The 18,300-nt window shown below is 48.8% G+C and overlaps 7 protein-coding genes; 4 read left to right on the forward strand and 3 right to left on the reverse strand.

The window, feature by feature from the left end:
- Window positions 1-3,851: 3,851 nt before the first annotated feature.
- FFUJ_13570 (uncharacterized protein) lies at window positions 3,852-4,259 on the forward strand (the record flags this gene model as incomplete). Its single annotated transcript, XM_023576270.1, has 1 exon — window positions 3,852-4,259. The coding sequence occupies one exon, from the start codon at window positions 3,852-3,854 to the stop codon at window positions 4,257-4,259; it is 408 nt and encodes a 135-aa protein (XP_023429444.1).
- Window positions 4,260-6,285: 2,026 nt separating this feature from the next.
- FFUJ_13571 (related to chromokinesin Xkid) lies at window positions 6,286-8,526 on the reverse strand (the record flags this gene model as incomplete). XM_023576271.1 has 2 exons in its annotated part: window positions 6,286-8,219; window positions 8,316-8,526. 2 exons carry the CDS (start codon window positions 8,524-8,526, stop codon window positions 6,286-6,288), a joined length of 2,145 nt encoding a protein of 714 aa, XP_023429445.1.
- A 360-nt stretch (window positions 8,527-8,886) lies between these two features.
- FFUJ_13572 (probable Altered inheritance of mitochondria protein 24, mitochondrial) lies at window positions 8,887-10,174 on the forward strand (the record flags this gene model as incomplete). XM_023576272.1 has 3 exons in its annotated part: window positions 8,887-9,058; window positions 9,122-9,240; window positions 9,293-10,174. 3 exons carry the CDS (start codon window positions 8,887-8,889, stop codon window positions 10,172-10,174), a joined length of 1,173 nt encoding a protein of 390 aa, XP_023429446.1.
- Window positions 10,175-11,278: 1,104 nt separating this feature from the next.
- On the forward strand, window positions 11,279-12,819 carry FFUJ_13573 (related to monocarboxylate transporter 2; the record flags this gene model as incomplete). XM_023576274.1 has 3 exons in its annotated part: window positions 11,279-11,710; window positions 11,763-12,337; window positions 12,393-12,819. 3 exons carry the CDS (start codon window positions 11,279-11,281, stop codon window positions 12,817-12,819), a joined length of 1,434 nt encoding a protein of 477 aa, XP_023429447.1.
- A 1,077-nt stretch (window positions 12,820-13,896) lies between these two features.
- FFUJ_13574 (probable NADH2 dehydrogenase (ubiquinone) 21.3K chain) lies at window positions 13,897-14,692 on the reverse strand (the record flags this gene model as incomplete). XM_023576275.1 has 4 exons in its annotated part: window positions 13,897-14,000; window positions 14,054-14,242; window positions 14,300-14,419; window positions 14,482-14,692. 4 exons carry the CDS (start codon window positions 14,690-14,692, stop codon window positions 13,897-13,899), a joined length of 624 nt encoding a protein of 207 aa, XP_023429448.1.
- A 534-nt stretch (window positions 14,693-15,226) lies between these two features.
- FFUJ_13575 (probable tRNA (guanine-N(1)-)-methyltransferase) lies at window positions 15,227-16,459 on the forward strand (the record flags this gene model as incomplete). Its single annotated transcript, XM_023576276.1, has 1 exon — window positions 15,227-16,459. The coding sequence occupies one exon, from the start codon at window positions 15,227-15,229 to the stop codon at window positions 16,457-16,459; it is 1,233 nt and encodes a 410-aa protein (XP_023429449.1).
- Window positions 16,460-16,569: 110 nt separating this feature from the next.
- FFUJ_13576 (related to DNA primase 48K protein PRI1) lies at window positions 16,570-18,217 on the reverse strand (the record flags this gene model as incomplete). XM_023576277.1 has 4 exons in its annotated part: window positions 16,570-17,182; window positions 17,234-17,680; window positions 17,729-17,923; window positions 17,973-18,217. The coding sequence occupies 4 exons, from the start codon at window positions 18,215-18,217 to the stop codon at window positions 16,570-16,572; spliced, it is 1,500 nt and encodes a 499-aa protein (XP_023429450.1).
- Window positions 18,218-18,300: the final 83 nt, after the last annotated feature.

Raw genomic sequence — 18,300 nt, forward strand, 5'->3', positions numbered from 1 at the left:
GATGGCGGGGTGGTTTGAACGAATGATAGGGGATGAAGAATCGCTGGTAGAAAAGAGCACTAAGGCCAGGAGAACATATATATCACTCGTTATACTTCCATAGCATTGGTGCTTCTTCGGAATATTAGCATGGTCGGCAAGGTCTCGGGAGGATGCATTGTTAACGTTGCAGTCCTCACTTGGACCACGGAAAGGGGCAACAAGTGCGAATTTTCCAGTTGCCGTTGCGTGATTCAACGTTGAATGTTTTGGTATCACAGAAAGGGCAATCTTTTCCTGCCTCTTCATGTAGCGAATGTCCTTAGCCAAAGACTGCAGGGTTAGCCAAGACATCGTTCAGGAGGTTGAATTGATGTACGGCTAAGCACATCAACCCGAGTCGTGGGTCGGCTGTACTGGCTTCTACTTGGAGAGCACCGTAGCATCCCCTGATATTTGAGAATGTAGCAAGCCTAATGCTGAGAGTGCCCCAATTGACAATTGGGCGTGACGTGAGGTTCTTGTGCTGTCTAACGGCTGAGTTTGATATATATGAGTTATCCGGAAATTGCCACTGCCGGATCGTTTTGATGTAACGCAAACGACCTTTTGGGGCTCTATATCACTGTGATAGGCCGGCTGCAACACATATTCTCGAACAAGAGCGTTGTGATCCCGGAGCTGTGGGACCTATCTCGAGATCTAGCGAGATCCGGCAATGACAAGGATAAGGGATCTTGTGTCGAGAGGATGATGCATCCATCGACAGACGTGCAAAGGGCAATCAAAGGAGAGTGAGCAGTGCTATAACGGAAAGTTGTGCTGTTTCTTGTGTAATGACGTGCCTCGACGAAATGATAATGAGTGTATTCGACGAGGAACCAAAGCAAAGTGCCCAAGGAAACTTGTCCAAAATCACGAGTGTAGGAGATGCGGTTCAAGGTGACAGCTCACGTGAAAGATGCCATGATGCAATGCAGTGCGAGGAAGTTGCACTTTCAGTTTGACAGGCTGACAGGTAAGGCAGTCGCGATACACCACACCACCGCATGCAAGCCACAGTTATATTCTGATTGCTTATCCTCCTTACAACCACCTCATTGCTTCTCATGCGGCAGATTCGATTTGTTTGATAACCGCTTGTAGCATTTTGATCTCTTCCATAAGATTCTTTGGCTGGGCAAAAGGCTGCGTCTTGATACTCTAGAAACTACCATTAGGCCAAAACGGAAGGTACCTCCACATCTTGGAAGGCAGGTATTTCAGGTTTAACCTTTTTACAGATTCAAAATACATCGATATCTGTCTACCTACTAATCTAGCGATTTTCTACTGTAGGTTCCGAATTCTAGCTTACCTTATAATAAACCCCAATTTCTTGAAACACATCCAGGAGCCAAGGTTCGCTATTAATCGACAAATGCACTAACAAGCAATATATCACCAAAGTTTCTACTCATTAACCAAAACGAGCTTCGCTCTCGTTGTTTCTATCAACTCTGACTGGCCAGAGCTTGAGCCGGTTCCGAGTCCGTGCCTGACGATCTCTCAGCCGGTCTACATACTTACCTGACTCGTTGTGATAATCCCAAGCCGAGCCACATGGTCAAAGTAGTCAATATTCGCACGTTTTTGGCTTGAAACGGCGAAGAGAAACTTTTATTCCCATCCAAATCCATCAGTCTGGAAGCCATGAGCTGCGCCACTTTGTTCATGGTGGTAAAAACTCTGTCAATGAACAGCGAGCAACAGGCTAAAACTGCCAGTGATAGCCGGGCAAGACGACGAGAAAGGAGATCGCGTAATCGAGATGGATGAACCGATTGTTTCTACTACTAGTAAGCGGCGCTGCAGAAAAAACGTGCAGCTCGTGCAGAGAAGCCATACCCGATACAGCATGTCCAATGAGCCAACCATGCTCGCTCACCGGAGACCAGCAAGGGGGGCTGGTTCACTTCGCCGCTATGGAGAGGGCGAGGATGGGCTGCAGGAGATGTTGATTCTCTTGGAATATTGTGAGCAACAATTGATCATTTCTTGGGGAAATCTATATCATATGAAAATCACATAACCCTCATCTTAATCTCGGCTGATCGACGAGCTGAAAGACATGTTCTGCGGATGACATTTTCTGAGTCGGATCGTCCCACGGTTGCAACCTAGGATCAACATTTAGAATAGAGTGTGGATACTGACTCGCAGAAACCATGTGGTTTGACGGTTTCCATGCCTCATGCCCCATTTCCATTTGACTTCCTTTCTCGCGTGGAAGCCCCAGATACTGCGTTTCCTTGTCAGGAACCAATGGAACCTCGTTCGTGTTCGGCATAAAACGAAACCATCGTCTGCAAACTGCTTCTCCTCTTTCTGAACTGGGGATTGCATGCACCTAGACACCCCCTGCGTCAAAAATGTCAACCCGCCAACGACACAATCAATGCTGGTGTGCTATTTAGCGCCTCGGCCAGCGCTGGGAACAGACTTGGTCTTCTGAGGTCCGAGCTAGATGGAATAGCGACGTTATTAGCTTTTGGTCTAATTAACAAAGAGTGTGGGCTTCTTTCTTCACGGGCTGAGCTGAGGACAAAGAACAAACCAAACGCCTTTTGACGGGCCGTCAACGGGAGGATAGGGGAGAGCTTTGACAAGTTGGTGTGCAAGATTATCATGGCTTCAGGCCAAGCCACGAGGTCACAGTGACTGATGGTTGCAGTGATTTCCACCTCATGCTCCAGCCTCTTCAAGGCTCTATCCTCTCTCTCTTTTGTTTCTAAAGTCAAGAGCCACGAGGCAAGCTTTCGCCAACCTCCTTAAGGCTCAATCAAGTAAGGACAGAGAATCACTCAATGACCATCAGCGTTACCTTTCAGGGGGCCTCAACGCTCAAGCATCTACAGGTTGCTCCCCAAAGCTTTTCGGTCGCATGGCACCCTTGACACATCCATCCACTTTCACGCGACCAGTTCCAATTAGCATCCCCTGTCTAGGCTAAACCCACTTTCCGGGCCTCCCCTGTTGGGTGCATCCTCTTTGGGTTCTCCCCAGGTCAGCGAATGAGAGCATACTCTTCAGCTCAAGATGCCACTGTCGTCTGTCTTCAGTGGAGAGAGTCAGGCGTCTTACGCGTTACAGACTCCACTAACTCTCTAAAGTTACCTAGGTGCCTGCGGGCTGCTGCCCCCCGGTGTGCTCCCCTAGACAACTACCTAACACTAACTCCCTAGGGGCCCATGCATGCATTTTCAGCACCTCAACCTTGAGTCTTATCTTCCATCCAATCCTCCCCCCTCGTTCTTGTCCCTCTTCCTTGTACCTGTCGCAATCGTAATCCTTCTTCTACCCCCAGTCTCCCGCTCTCGTTCACATCCACTCATTCATTTTTGACTCCGATCTCTTTCGTGGACAAGGAAACATAACTCCAGGCGATTTGCTTCCTCTTGCTCACGCTATTAATGTCCCCTACTCTCTTTTAATACTGTCCAACCAGCCTCGATATTACCGAAACAACCGAGCAACCTGCATCTGTACTTGACCTGCTGGTAACCATATCTTGCAAACACCAACACCCAGTCAAGACGAACAATTGCCTCCCCCTTTGTGAGTAGGGTCAATTCAAGGACAACACAAGACACACAATCCCCCGAGACGAAACATTTTCACTCGGTACAAATCAAAAGCGTACGGCATTGATTGCAGTACGAATACCTGGAAACTTAATCTCCACATACTCGACTCCTCCATTACGAAGCCAGCCTCCCTCGCCGCGCTCAAATCTCACCGAGAGATCCGAACTGATCGCCCTTACATATACACGGGCTCAATCTCACCTCTTCTGAACTCATCACCTAAAAGTTCATACACCCACCGCAAAAATGGGCAAGTCTCTCATGGACAAGATCCAGGCCAAGCTGGAGCTCTTCCGTCTCGAGCAACGCTACACCCGCCGCCGTCACCGACGTTCCACCTTCGTCTCCAACGCCGTCTACGTTGACGGAGAGTACGTCTACCAGACTCCCAACAGCACTGGCTCTTCCTCCGGTTCCTCAAACATCGATGCCCTTCACGGGGACAAGGCCGGTGTTGGCTCTATGCCCGCCCCCTCGAGCGTGGTCATTGATGAGCACCACTTCCCTTCTGAGGTTCAGCACCAGCAACAACCACCTATGGCTACTGCTGAGCGCAAGCGTCTGAACCGCTTCAGCTCCATTCCTCACTTTGGAGGCTCAGGCAACAAGCAGATGCCCAGCATTCAAGAGCGACGGAGCAGCATGATCCGATGAGTTAATTCTCGGACAGTGAAACCAACACAAAAAAGACAAAATAATAAAAAAAATCTTGCGATGTTCCTTTTTTTATGATTGACGGCATTGGCGCCAAGCGATGGTTACAGCTTAGGCGCAGGCGTAGCAGGCGCATAGCTACAACGTGTAAGCAACGGGCACGATGAGATGAGCTGAGATGAGATGGGGTCGGATCGGCTTGGATTGGATTACATGAGATGAGACGGGAGACCATCTGATGAATGAATCGGACTTGACGGATACCCCCAATTCATTCAAGGTTTTCCCTACGACGAAACTCACCTAGTTTTGTTGGTACACGTTACAACATCAGATCACATCGCTCACTACCTACCTACCTACCTCACCTTTTATTTTGGTTGGGTTGTGTACCCAGCCATGGGCCCTTGTTTAACGACTTGTTACTTTGGTTACTTTTCCGTCCCACATGCTTTCTCTCCCCCCTTTCGCTCTGGACCCTTTGGAGAGGCTTCATTTTGGACATCTGGGGGGGGGGGGCTACGGACTGCAGAGCTTTGCAAGGCTGGACGTGGCATCGGTCATCACCGACTTTTTTACCTAATTTTCCTTCTCTGGCGTTGATTTATACTTTTTTGCTGTTGTTGTTGCTTCTACATCTTACTACTCAGCTTCCCACGGGAACAGCTTGGGGTTGTTGCATCACCATTTCTAGAGCTGACAGGCAACTGTCAGGCGCTGCAATCTGTACATAACACAACAAAAGGTATTGCAGGCGAGTTTTGTGGGGGGATACGGGCTTATGGACTTTAAGTTGAGGTACCAATGAATACAAACAGATATCATTTTCAAACACTTGACTTGGTATCTTGCTGCCGTCTATGACGAATGAGGATGAAACAAGTCTTGATCGATACGAGATGTGGCATTGAATTTTAATTTCCGTGGATCTGCGAGCTATGTCAGTGTCTCAGGCTTTCAAATTCCTAAAACAAGGTCTGTTTTAGCTGACCGTCGCAATGTCATCATAACTGTCAGATGCACAACACGATTGCGAATAAGAAGACATCTTTAATCATGGTCATAAATATATATATCAATGGGTCACATGCATTCTTACACGAAACTCTAGGCTTCGGCAGCCGGTTTCTAGCGTCTATAGCTCTTAAATCATTGGATCGTCTAAGTCTGCGTCGCCAGAGACGTTGGATACTGCAGACGACAGTGGCTATACACAAACCTAAAGTGACAGAAGTCGTTTCATATGGTGCGATCGTCCCAAAATTCCTTGATCAACGCATAAGATACATACTTTTACGGTGTAAGTGGCTGTGCTGTCTGGTCTGGTCTTGTCTTCTCATATATGCATGAATGTCTGAGCGCGTAACATGCTTATGGGTTGGCTCATGCTCAATCAACCAAAGAATTGACAAGATGTTACAGAATCTAATCATTGAAAGACATTTGAAGCAATAATACAGAAGCAAGAAATGCAGAGGCCCAACATTACCTCTCTAAATACCCCGTCACTTGAGTAGGCTACCCTATAGCTTCACCGCAACTTTTGAAGTTCGTCCCACCAACTGAAATGCGGCATCTACTGGAGGGATTATTTATTATCAAGGAAATATTCAAAATAGGACATTGAGTACCGGTGGGCAATACCAAGCTTGCCTTCTTCATGGATGATATGTAAATATGTATTCACTAGGTGGTTCAGTCATGATAGTTCCATGTCACAGTCCATTATTCCTACAACAAAGGACACACATGGAATACAGGGTATTGTAAGTGGTTGTTGGACACAATATGTGGTGCAATTTCGAACCCGATTAATGAATAAACAAACACCTAAATGACAGCCTTTTACCACTGCCTTCCATGCAACCTTGGTATAAATTCAACTCACCCAAACTCCATGAACTCGCCTCGCTTTCGAATGCATCCAACAACTTCGAACAAAACAGGGGGGTATACGGCTATGATATAAAACCAAAAGCATTGGATGCCCATCCTATCTCCGGGTGAAAACCAACTTACGCCATGCTCAAACAACAAGTCCGTCATAAGCTCTCTCCACGGTTCGGCTTCCCATACCTGGAACAGTCCTCAGCTGCGCAAGACTGTCGATACGGCCACCAGCCTCGTCATCGTTGACGAGCTCAAGATAGTCAACCAGGTCACGGGCTTTCTTTGCACCGAAGCCGACTAGGCTCCGGATCTGATCGAGGTCGCGTGAGTTGACAATATCGAGAAGATGCTGAGTTCGAGGCGATGCGGGACCTTCATCATCACCTGAAAGGATGGACTTGGTGGCAAGAGCCTTAACCTTGAGCTTTCGAGACTTGGGCTTTGAGGCACGGTGAGCAAACCCTTCCTCATCAACGTCTGCCTCGGCAGTCTCATAATCACCGTCTGCATCATCGTAGACGAGCCTTCGTTTCTTGTGCTCCGAACGAGGAGTTTCCCGGCGAGGAGAAGGAGCGGGAGCGTTCCCGTTTAACCGCGATCGCAGTCTTTCAATTTTGTTGAGCAGCTTTGCTTGTCCAGGAAAGTAGGGCAAAGCTCTCTCGTACATCTTGAGCGCGATCTCATCCTCGCCACGCTCCTTGTGTTGGCGAGCAGCCAGGAGGAACCTCAAACCCTCCGACTTGGAATCATCTCGCCATTCATCGCTGTCAATCCGCCGCTCGAGAGCCTCCAATCGCCTTTGCACAGCATCGCTGATTTCAGGATGGACCGTTGGTTGTGGCTGAGATTCCTTTTCAGCTGCAACTCGAGCAGCAAGGATCTCACTGACCTTCTTCTCAACCATGGCTTCAATTTGAGCAGCGGAAACCGTAACAGATGCTGGAGCTGCAGGTCTTGAGATCTTACTAGGTCTCATAGCAGCATCATTTTCAGACTGCCGCTTGACTGGATTGACTCGACGGGCGATATTGGAGCTCACTAGGGGACGGCTGACAGGTGCTGCTGGCTTGGACTTGTCAGTGTAGACGCTGAAGGCCTTGACGGGCTTATTGGCATCGGCAGCCTTGTCAGCGGCCTTGGCAGCAACATTACCGTTGTGCACATTGGTGAGATTGGCAAGTGGCCGAAGAGGTTGACGCTGGACATTGGAACCTGCGAGACCCGAGTTTGCCCTAGGAACTTGCTTGTACACAATCTCATTCTCAATCTCCCTAACCTCAATCCTTTTCGCTCGAGAGCTGACGTTGAGACTGCTGAGGGTGTCGAGGTGATAACTTCGCAGAGGGGACAGATTTAAGATCATGACAGTGATTCCATTGTTCTGGCCCAGTGACAGAATTCGAGTCATCTTGGACTCCCGGTAGGGTATCCTCTTGTCACCGCGGCCGATAGCATCGATGCACTGGCTCAGGACAAAGAGACTCTTGTTGATGGCCGCAGATTCCACCAATCTCTCCTTTCCGTTGTCGGTTCGGCGGTTGTCTTCAGACCCGGCCAAGTCGATGGCGGATGCAGTGCTCTCCCTGACCATCTCCGAAGTCGTTTGAATCAGCTTGACCCGTAGGATAGCATGGCTGCGGCTACTGTGGGCATTGAGCTTGGTAGCTGCCGTGACACGGTTGTTGTTGGCTTCGATATATAGCTTCTCAAAATCCTTGAGGTCTTCGCAAGCTCTTTCTGACAGACCGACAACGATAGTCTTGCCATTGGCCTCAGCTCGTAGTGGCAGACCGGTTGGCGTCCGCTTCTCGGGTGGCTCGAGGAGATCAAACACCTTGTCGTTATAGATCTCATAGTAGGACAGCAAAACCTGCACATCTGTCTCACCACGAGAATCCTTCATGATCTTCTTGCCCCTTCGAAAGACGTTGCTGAGCATCCGAGGAATCACCCCGCGGTCTGCCAGCTTCATTCCGCCTCGCATCGTGTGCGTTTTACCGGTACCGGTGACACCATAGGCGAATATTGTGACATCGTATCCCTGGAAGAGAGACTTGACGTGCGGCGCCACTATTCGAGTCAACACACGATACGATACGAGCAGGAACGAGAACGTAGTAAACGAAAACAAGACGAAACAAAACGCGTTAGCTTATGAGATCGCACCTTCAGCAGTAAACAATTCCTCTTGAGTCGTAGATCGGTCGTACACGCCATTGAATGCGAATGAGAACTCCTCAGCCTCGTTTTTGGGGTTGGGAATCTTGACGATCGTGTTTGGCTTGCCAGAATCCGCGGTATCGGCTCGAACGATAATGTCACATTCGCGCTCCTTTTCCAGCAGCGGTCTTATCCTGGAGACCACTCTCACACTCATTGTGTAAGTATACACGTGTATTCGGTATCGAGAGAATTGTATTGGTTGTGAGGGCGAAGAAGCTCAAGGTGTCGTTGAGCCAGACTCTGTCAGCCTACCAAAATGGCCGCTACCACGTCCTGAAAGTTAGCAAAGATTTGCTATAGAGAAAGATAGCATGGGTAGCGGTCTAGTGAGATGAGGAAGAAAGCACGGGCCGTTGGCACAGCAACGGGTGTTCACGTGATATGCATGACGTGTGGGAACGGGAAAAGCCGCTAACAAGACTGATTCGCTTTTGGTGATAGCGGGTTGAGGTTGAATGTGAGGTGGTAGATATACAAGCTGTACAGCTCTCTCAGAGCTCATATATCCAACAAAATGCGAGGCCAATTGCCCTTGACGAGAGCGGCGCGAGGACTCTGGCTGCGGGCATTGCCCTCGTATACTTGCACTCAGTGCAGGAGTATTCAGATCAGCGCTGCGCCGAGCACTGAAGCGCCAAAGGTTGGAGCCGATGCCTTTGGAGCTCTCGAGGCAAGGGATCCCGCGGGTATGATTTCTATCTGCCATTGAGCAATGACAGAAGCGAGTCTCTGACCCTTGACATGTTTAGATGCTCGATTCGAGGTTCTCGGCTCACCATATTCGCTCCTTTCTGTGACCTTGTCGGCATCGCAGAAGCTCTATACTCGGAGGGGTACCTTGGTTGCTGTAGCCGGCAAGCCTGAAAATGTACGCAGCATCACGACAAAGATACCGCAAGATTTATTAATACGATAAATAGGCCCAGTCCACTCTCTCGGTCCTCAACCCGATCACACGAGCCTTTCTCGGCGTTCCCTTTCTCTACCAGCGCATCTCAGCCACGACGCCCATCACGGCCTTGATATCGACGAAATCACCGACAACCACTTTTACAGTCCTCCACCTTGACGGAACTACAGATTGGATGATCTCACAGAGAAACGCACTGTTGGCTTGGACAGGTCACACTCTTGCGCCCTCGGCGCGCATTCAGAGCAGCCTCACACTGGCCCATTGGGGCAACACGCTCCTAACGGGACGAGGTCTTGCCGCTCTATCGGCACCAGGGCAAATCTACGAGCTCGCTCTCAAGGAGGGAGAGGAGTTTGTCGCACACCCCGGAAGTGTTGTCGCCTATTCAATCAGCCGACATCCGCCACAGCCTTTCCGCTTTAAGAGCAACAGCCTACGACTCCAGGTGCCCTCGCTATCGAGATGGATCTCAGAGCCTGAGTGGGTGAAGACTGTGCGTAACTCGGAGGTATGGAAGTACCTTGCAAGAGCCTTCTACAGCATGCGAACCGCTACTCGACGAACCATCTGGGGCGATCGTCTTTTCCTCCAATTCCATGGTCCCACAAAGATCCTCATGTCTAGCCGAGGAGTGCGCGCTTCAGACGTTCTCACTAACAAGCAAGTAAATGAGATTGCCGATGCGCAGCCCGGTGTTCTGGCAGAAGCTCTCGACCTAGAGAATAAGCCCAAGCTGACTGACGGTACCGAGACCAAGCCTGACCCTGTCAAAGCTGTTGAGCCAGAAGTGGAAGATAAGTCAGTGACGGGAATTCACGTTGCCACAGTTGAGAAGGATGGCAAGGTGAAATTTGAGGACAACAAGGATCTCAAAGAGTTCATACGATGAGAATGTGATATGAGTGAGCCATGTTGCGGAGCATGAAATAAAAAAAAAGGAGGCAGACGAGCAGGAGGCTTTTACACAGCACAACGTTTTGTTTGTCATGTATGATTACTTCCCTACCTATACTATTCATCACAGAGCTGAAGCCTTTATGTACCAATATTGAAATGTTTGAAGAGCTGTTACTTGATTGGTGCGCTCGGGAATCCGGCTCATACTGAAGTTGTGGCTTGAGTCTTGAAGAGGCACAGCCAGCACCATCACAACAGCGCATGCCACTGGGTAGGGTAGGTACCGGTATTTGATGGTCCGTCGGGCTAATCAATTCTCGCATCGGATCCGAGCGGTTTATTCAGTCTGGCCCCTATCTATAGGAGGAACAGCTCAACAACAGGCTAAAAGTAAAAAGTAAAAAGCACGACGATCACTGACTCATCTCATGCAGCCAACTTATCTGACAAACCATTCGAGCCATTCCTTCTCAGTTGTATTAATAATGTAGGCTCGAAAGGAGCACTCGTATGTTACCATAGCTCGAAATTATTGGATGATTTCTGTTGCCAGCCACGCTTTGGGCTTAGACAGCTCGCGACTCGGCTTTGAGTTAAGTCCAATGTCAGAGTGAGACCAGCCTTATGTCTTGTGAGTACCTACCTACCTAGTGTGATAACGGGCGAAATAAGCAAAGGGCACCCTTGTTAAAGCCGATACTGACCCACACTTGGACGGATTTATCACCTCCGCCAAGGACGAACACCGATTGACGGTGCAAGGATAGATACGGTACCCCAGAGGTATTGGTTTCAACAACGGGAGATCTACCCCACTAGTTAACATAGATCATGTATTATAGTACATAGGTAGGTAGGCAGATGTAAGACGGTGAGATTTACAGAGCGTACTTAGGTAGTTATAAAGGCTCTGCCCATATGGGGACTCAGATATACAATCACTGCACAGCAATGATTTCCACTTGTTGGCACTGACATGTATCATGGCCCAGTGGCAGCTTGAGTAACAAACACACAACACACAACATACAATAATAATTCTTTCCTTCCTTACGTTAGTACCTACATCTCAGATTACACCTACACAACCATCATCATGGCTCGTTCGACAATATCCTCCTCCTCCGAGACGATCAATGACAGAAACCTCCAACCAACCACTTCGACAGACCCTGAAAAGTCAGGTCCTCAACCTATTGCCAAAACAGAAGCCAACATACACCCGGAACCTGCCAACGCCGTCGCGGCAGATCTTGAGCGTGGTGACAATGATGAGAAGAAACAGAAGCAACCGCCAGCAGGCCCTCCCCCAGGAATGGCACCAGCTGATTTCCCCGATGGTGGTTTCGAGGCTTGGCTTGTTGTCTTTGGTGGATGGTGTGCTCTGTTCTGCACATTCGGCCTTGTCAACTGCGTGGGTGTGTTCCAGAAATACTATGTTTCTGGACCGCTTAGGGACTATGATAGCTCTGCCGTGAGCTGGATCACCTCTGTTGAGGTGTTCTTCATGGTCTTCTGTGGTGCCATTGTATGTGTACACATCCTCCTCGTATCAATGCAATGAACTAACATCTTGCTAGTTTGGCAGTCTGTTCGACAACTACGGCCCCAAGTACCTTCTGTGGTTTGGGTCCATCGCCTACATCTTTGGTCTCATGATGATTTCTTTGTCGAAGGAATACTACCAGTTCTTCCTCTCACAGTCCATCGTCGCGGCCATTGGATCAAGCGCTGTCTTCAACGCTTGCATGTCCTCGCTCGTCACCTGGTTCTTCAAGCGTAGAGCTGGCGCTTTCGGTATCATGGTCTCAGGCTCATCTCTCGGAGGTGTTGTTCTTCCAATCATGATGGACAAGATGATTCACAGCGTCGGCTTTCCCTGGATGATGCGGACCATGGCTTTCATGTTCCTCATTTTGCTTGTCTTCTCTTGTCTCACTGTCAAATCGCGTCTACCTCCTCGCCCCAAACCCTTTATTGTCAAGGACTACATCAACGGTCTCCGCGAACTTCCCATACTCATCACTGTCATAGGCTTCTTTTTCTTCATGTGGGGCATGTTTCTTCCCTTCAACTATGTCCTCCTCCAGGCTCAGGCTGCGGGCATGTCCAAGACTCTGATCCCTTACCTGCTACCTATCCTCAATGCTGTGAGGTAAGTCACGCCCTTTCTAGACCATGCTTTGCAGTACGTCCTGACTTTATCACAGTATCTTTGGTCGTATTATTCCCGGCATTATCGCCGACAAGATCGGTCGATACAACGTCATGATCATCATCACATTCATATCCGCCCTCTTTTGTTTCTGTGTCTGGATTCCTGTCAAAGATACAGCCGGCATTGTCGTATTTGCTGTCATTTTTGGGTTCTCATCTGGTGGCTATATCAGTCTCGTCCCGACTCTCATCGCACAGCTCTCCGATATTCGCCAGATTGGTACTCGTGTTGGTGCTGCGTTTGCGATCCAGTCTTTTGGTGCTCTGACAGGAAGTCCCATCGCTGGGGCTATCGTGTCTGCTCAGAATGGTGACTATCTGGGCCTGCAGCTGTTTTGTGGCTGTTCTATGCTGGCCGGTTGCATATTTTTCGTCTTTGCGCGCTATGTGCAAGTCGGGTTGAAGGCTGTCAAGGTCTGAGGTCTGTCCAGCACGCACGGAAGAGAAAGTCACAGACTAGAGAGTCGCTGAGTTGGCAAAATAGGATCAAGGGCAAAAGCAGAAGGAACCCACACGAGACGGGATGAATGAAAACATTTAAAAACGGTTGACATTGAGAACGCAAGATAATCAGCATTTAATGAAAAAGATATCGCTAGCTTATACTGGCGTGAATAATGAGATTGCCGTCAAGTCAGATCAGGGTGGACAGACAATGCTTGTGGTACACATGAAAGAGCAATATACCAGAACAACTATACTTGGATGAGTTAGCAACACCTCCAAATGAGCTTGCAGTAAATAAAGATAGAATGAGCGGGTTCTCAGGATGTAGATATTCGTGAGCGTTGGAATCATTTATATCATAAACAGCCTCTGACTCGAGATATCATCATAGGACGGTATACAAGAAGATGGAAAAAATCAGACGTACCACGATGCTTCACAAAGAGGAAGTATGGTAAATGCATAGATAACGAGCTAAGTGTCTTGGTACAGTTAGTATTTTCCCTTGAATATTTAATAGACTTATAGCAAGTGAGAATAGGGGCTCAGGATGTAGATATTGGTGAGTGTTGGAATCATTAAGATCATAAACAGCCTCTGACTCGGTATATCATCATAGCAAAGTAAGAGAAACAGGGAAATACGTGACCTACCATGTGATATGATAACATGTGGTATTTCCTCATGATAGAAAGCTATCAAGGTAATCTACCATAGTCAGTGAATAGTTCAAAATAACATCATCAAAACCATGCGAATTAATAGGGGACTGTGCTCAGGATGTAGATGTTGGTGAGGTTCGGAATCATTTAAGATCATAAACAGCCTCTGACTCGGTGTATCATCATTGCAAAATGGGGAGGGATGAATGAAAGCTCAGATAACATACCTTTTGGGAGAGAACTGACTGCCCAAGCGTGAGTTGGCACAGTTCAGAGCTTCACATGGAAACAAAACAAAACTCCAATTCTCTAGTGTAGCATCTCTTCCTCGCCCAGAAGAGTTATGTACAATCGCTCCCGTCCCGTTCGCCCGCTTGTCGCATCGTGCTTATTGGCTACCCTCGACAGTCGCCTTAATGGGGTTAATCTCAACACCGTACTTCTCACTAAGTCGCTCTGCCCTTCGCTCCTCATATCCAGGAGGTCGGATACCTATCAAAGTGTGAGAGGTTGTCCGGCCACATGAAACGTCGTGCGCGACTTACCTCGGCCCTCGCCAATCTCTGAAATAGTCTGCTCAATTGGCAGTCGGGTGCTTCGTCGGATGATCTCCTTGCGCTCGAATTCGTCGTCCTCTCTCTTGAAGCTATCGTATCGGCCGCCGAGGTAGTGGAACATACCCTGGAAGATTGCGAGACCACCACCTAGTCCCATAACAACGGGCATTCGTCTGGCTGCAGCGTGTTAAATCATGCGGTTTTTGCGATTTGAGGTACAAGATCAGATCATACTGGGAAGGCCGAGAACTGAACCCAGGGCAAAGCCACCGAGAGCAGCAGAGAAGGCGTCGTCCTTTTCGCGGAGGTTCATTGAGCTTCGTGAGACGAAGACATATGCGGCGGGAGCGGCGGCTATATGACATAATTAGTACCGCTAACCCTCCAATTGATCTCGTCCACCACATCTATCGTACCTCCAATACCGATAATATGAGCACCTCGGGTGAAGACGCTCAAGATGCCGACATTGTTCTTGGCCATGGCATTCTTGACGGAGGACAGGAAGAGACCACTGAGAGCACCGATCACACCAGCCTTTGCGGTGTCATCGAGGACATCGTAAGGCTTGAAAAGGTTGTCGGCCTTCTTGTGTGCCTTCCAATTCGCGCTCGACGGGTGCTCCATTGCGATTGCTGTGAGGGAGAGGAGTTGGGAGCTTTTATTTCTTGGACCTGAGGTTGAAGCCGAGCTCTGGAAACTGTAGGATTGAGATGCCTCCACAAGAAACACGTGACGTTGGTCATCCAATTGCTCTGCTCTCATTGGTCAAGGAGAGCTCCATGAAATCCAAGTCCTCTGTCGCAGTACGTACCTCCGTCATGCCCCACCATCGCTGGACTTAGAGAAAAATTGGCTATGAACTTAATAGATATAGTCTTTGTCTTGAGCTTTAATTCTGAGTAGAGCTATTCGACGGGTTGCCATTGACTCATATAGAAGCTCGGTTTCTATTGATTTTATGCAATTATTTTAACTTCGGAAACTGCTCGACAATAAGGTTGTTACGCAGCTCATTTTCCTGGTCGACGTTATCCTGCCAAACCTCTTATACGACTTAATCTCACGTTTAGAGAAGTTGACCTCAACTTAGAATTAATTTATCAATACGCGATATTGGTTTTCTGTATAGACAAGACCGAAAGTATTGATTCCCCCAAGATGGAGCCAACAACAAGTGAAGGAGAGACAGATCTGCCTCATCAGGAGCCATCCTCACTATCAGAAAACTCAGCCAACACTGGAGATAGTGAGCAAACAGTCACCACCGACTCTCACACCAGGCCAACAGATAATGTGCCCCTTACAGAGGGCTCGAACATTCCTCAAAAACGGCCTGCAGATGACGAAGCCGCCGCACCAATGTCCAAGAACGCTCTCAAGCGTTTAAGAAAACAGCAGCAATGGGAAGCCGGAAAAGAGGAGCGCAAGCAGAAGCGAAAGGATAGCCGAGTCGCACGCAAAGTCCGCAAGCGTGAAGAAAGGGCAGCGCTTATCGCCCAGGGCATTGATCCAAATGCCAACAAGCAGCAGAAACCTCCTTCAGTCAATGTGCCTGTCACACTCATCTTCGACTGTGACTTTGAGCAGTACATGCGCGAGAAGGAGCTCATCTCACTCGGCAGCCAAATCACAAGATCATACTCAGAGAACAAAAATGCGAGATATCGTACACACATCTTCGTCTCGGGTTGGAATGGAAAATTGGCTGAGCGGTTCCACCAGATCCTCGATGACAAACACAAGAACTGGAAGGGCATTGACTTTGTGGACGGAGATTTCATCGAGTGTGCGAAGCAGGCCCGAAAGAGGATGAAGGATCCGAATGATCGCATGGTCGATCAACTCCAGAGGAGCTTGGATAACAAAATCCCTTGGGCAAGGGATGAAAAGGACCCTCTCCCCTTGCCTGACCCCGAGCCAGAGCCCTCTCCCGAATACCAGGACATCGTTTACCTATCATCAGACTCACCATACACACTCGAACGCCTCGAGCCCAACACAAGCTATGTCATCGGCGGCCTCGTCGACAAGAACCGCGAAAAGGGGCTGTGCTACAAACGAGCAAGGGAACGTGGCATCCGAACGGCTCGGCTGCCTATCGGCCAGTACATGGTGATGCAGAGCCGGACGGTTCTAGCGACAAACCACGTCGTCGAGATCATGCTCAAGTGGCTTGAGTATGAGAACTGGGGCGATGCGTTTATGAGTGTTATCCCTAAGCGCAAGGGCGGTCATTTGAGAGACCAGAGGGGTGATTCAGGTGAGGCAGAAGAAGCTGAGGGTCAAGGGGCCGAGGAGCTTGAGGAGGAGGATCAAGAGATAAAGGACCCTGATGCTGAGGAGACCACATCTCAAACCAGTACCCCTGAAGTCGAAGCTCCCTCAAAGTAGAAACATCTGTATTGGTGTCGTGCTGCGCCAGCCAGTTCCAAAAGCAAATACCAAATGTACCAAACGTACTAAATATACTGTTCATAAGTCTAGACCATCTCATATCGCATCTAAAAGTCCATGGTTTCATCCTCCCGCTCCCGTTTAACCTTGACATCCTTCTCATCCTTCATCAACCCATTAACAAAGTGTCTGAACTGCTCAATATATGGCTTCAGGCTTGTCTTTTCCCAGTCAGCTATGCCTTTGCCACCCTCCTCCTCCTCCCCCTTCCAGGAGTCGATCTCGGCCAAAAGTTCCTGCACCGTAGGCACACCTAGAGGATCAAAGTCCTCGAGATTCTTTGTATTAATGGGCACACAAACTCGGCCGGTACCAGGATGTACGACAAAAGGACTCTTCAGCAAATGGTTGAGTTTCTTGCTGACTTCAATATCCAGTCGGGGGTAGGTGTATTCTAAGACGATGTCTTGCTTGGCTTCAAGGAGCTGTCTGGCGTCAAGGTTTTTGCTGGCGCCTGACTTTGCTACTGCGTCAATGTCTGCCCATTTTGAGGCTGATGCACGTCCTGGAGCGGCATCCCATTTCCTTCTTAGTGATTCGTTGAGGTTCTGGTTTGGGAGCAACTGTAAAAGCTTCTCAGATTGCTCAGCAGAAGCCCATGGGTCTTGGACATCCAGAACGTCTTCTTGGAAATGAGTTTTCAGGATCTCCAAGCTTCGTCTGCAAGGAATTAGTATACCGTCTTCACAAGAGTCTATGCCATGAACTCACGCCAAATGAGGATGTAATGGTCTCCTCACATTCACCTTCTTTCCGCTCTGAGCACCTCCCTTGACCACCTCTAGATAGCCTGCAATTGCTCTTCTCTTCTGATCGTCCATGCTTCGAACCTTCTTATCGCAAACCCAGGCGTGAGCACCTCGTCGTCCTGAGTACACCCACATGATGTGCTTGAAGCCAAAGTCTTCCCTCAACGCAACATCTACCACTTTAATAGCCATTGTCATGAATTGCCAACACTTGTTGCAGATGTTCGCCTTGTCACAGCATGTTCGAATATCATCGTAATCTGTCAAATCTATATCGAAACACAGCTCTTTCGCGAGGGGCTTGAAGGCGGATGAGTTGCGGAGTTGCTTTCGGTCACGGGGATTGGTGGTGTACACTGGTCCGATTTCGAAACGAGAGGGCATCAATCGGAGAACGTCCTTGCGAAGCCTGTAACAATATGAGTGTTAAATCGCAGTGAGCAACAAGACCACGTACATGTCGGCAGTAGGGAAGGATTGGTATCGGAGGTAGGCATCGTTCTGGAGGGTGAAGGCAAACTCTCGGTTGCCAAAGTCGTTTGTTGGGGTTGGACTGTGATTGAGCCACTGAAATAGGTATCGCCAGGGGAATAATCGCTGATAGAAGCTTCGCATGACCTCAGGATCTGAGGCTTTCAATGTCATAGCATCGCTATAACTGATTAGTTCAACCGCTGTGCCCAAACGGGGATTTTACGTACAAAAGCGGTGCAACTTGTGAGCTTGGCTGAACAGCCACAGAACTAGGGAATTCCTCGTCTGAGTCGACATCGTCGAATAGGTCCTCGAGTTGTTTGGATTCCTTTTTGACGTCGTCTGTCTCGTTCATCCTGACATCAGCCTCCGGCGCATCAAGACTCCCATCAGAGATTCCTGTCTCCTCCGTAGGCTCGTCCTTAACGTTGCTTGGGGATGACATGGCTTCCGCTTCGACAGAATGGGGCATTGTGACTAATCGACAGTGATTACAGTCGCGATCAATTTCAGAGCGCCTGTAAATTCGAAGTTGTCGTTGCTGGTTGTCGCAGT

Source organism: Fusarium fujikuroi, chromosome FFUJ_chr04 (assembly GCF_900079805.1).
Source record: "Fusarium fujikuroi IMI 58289 draft genome, chromosome FFUJ_chr04".
Taxonomy (NCBI): Eukaryota; Fungi; Ascomycota; class Sordariomycetes; order Hypocreales; family Nectriaceae; genus Fusarium; species Fusarium fujikuroi.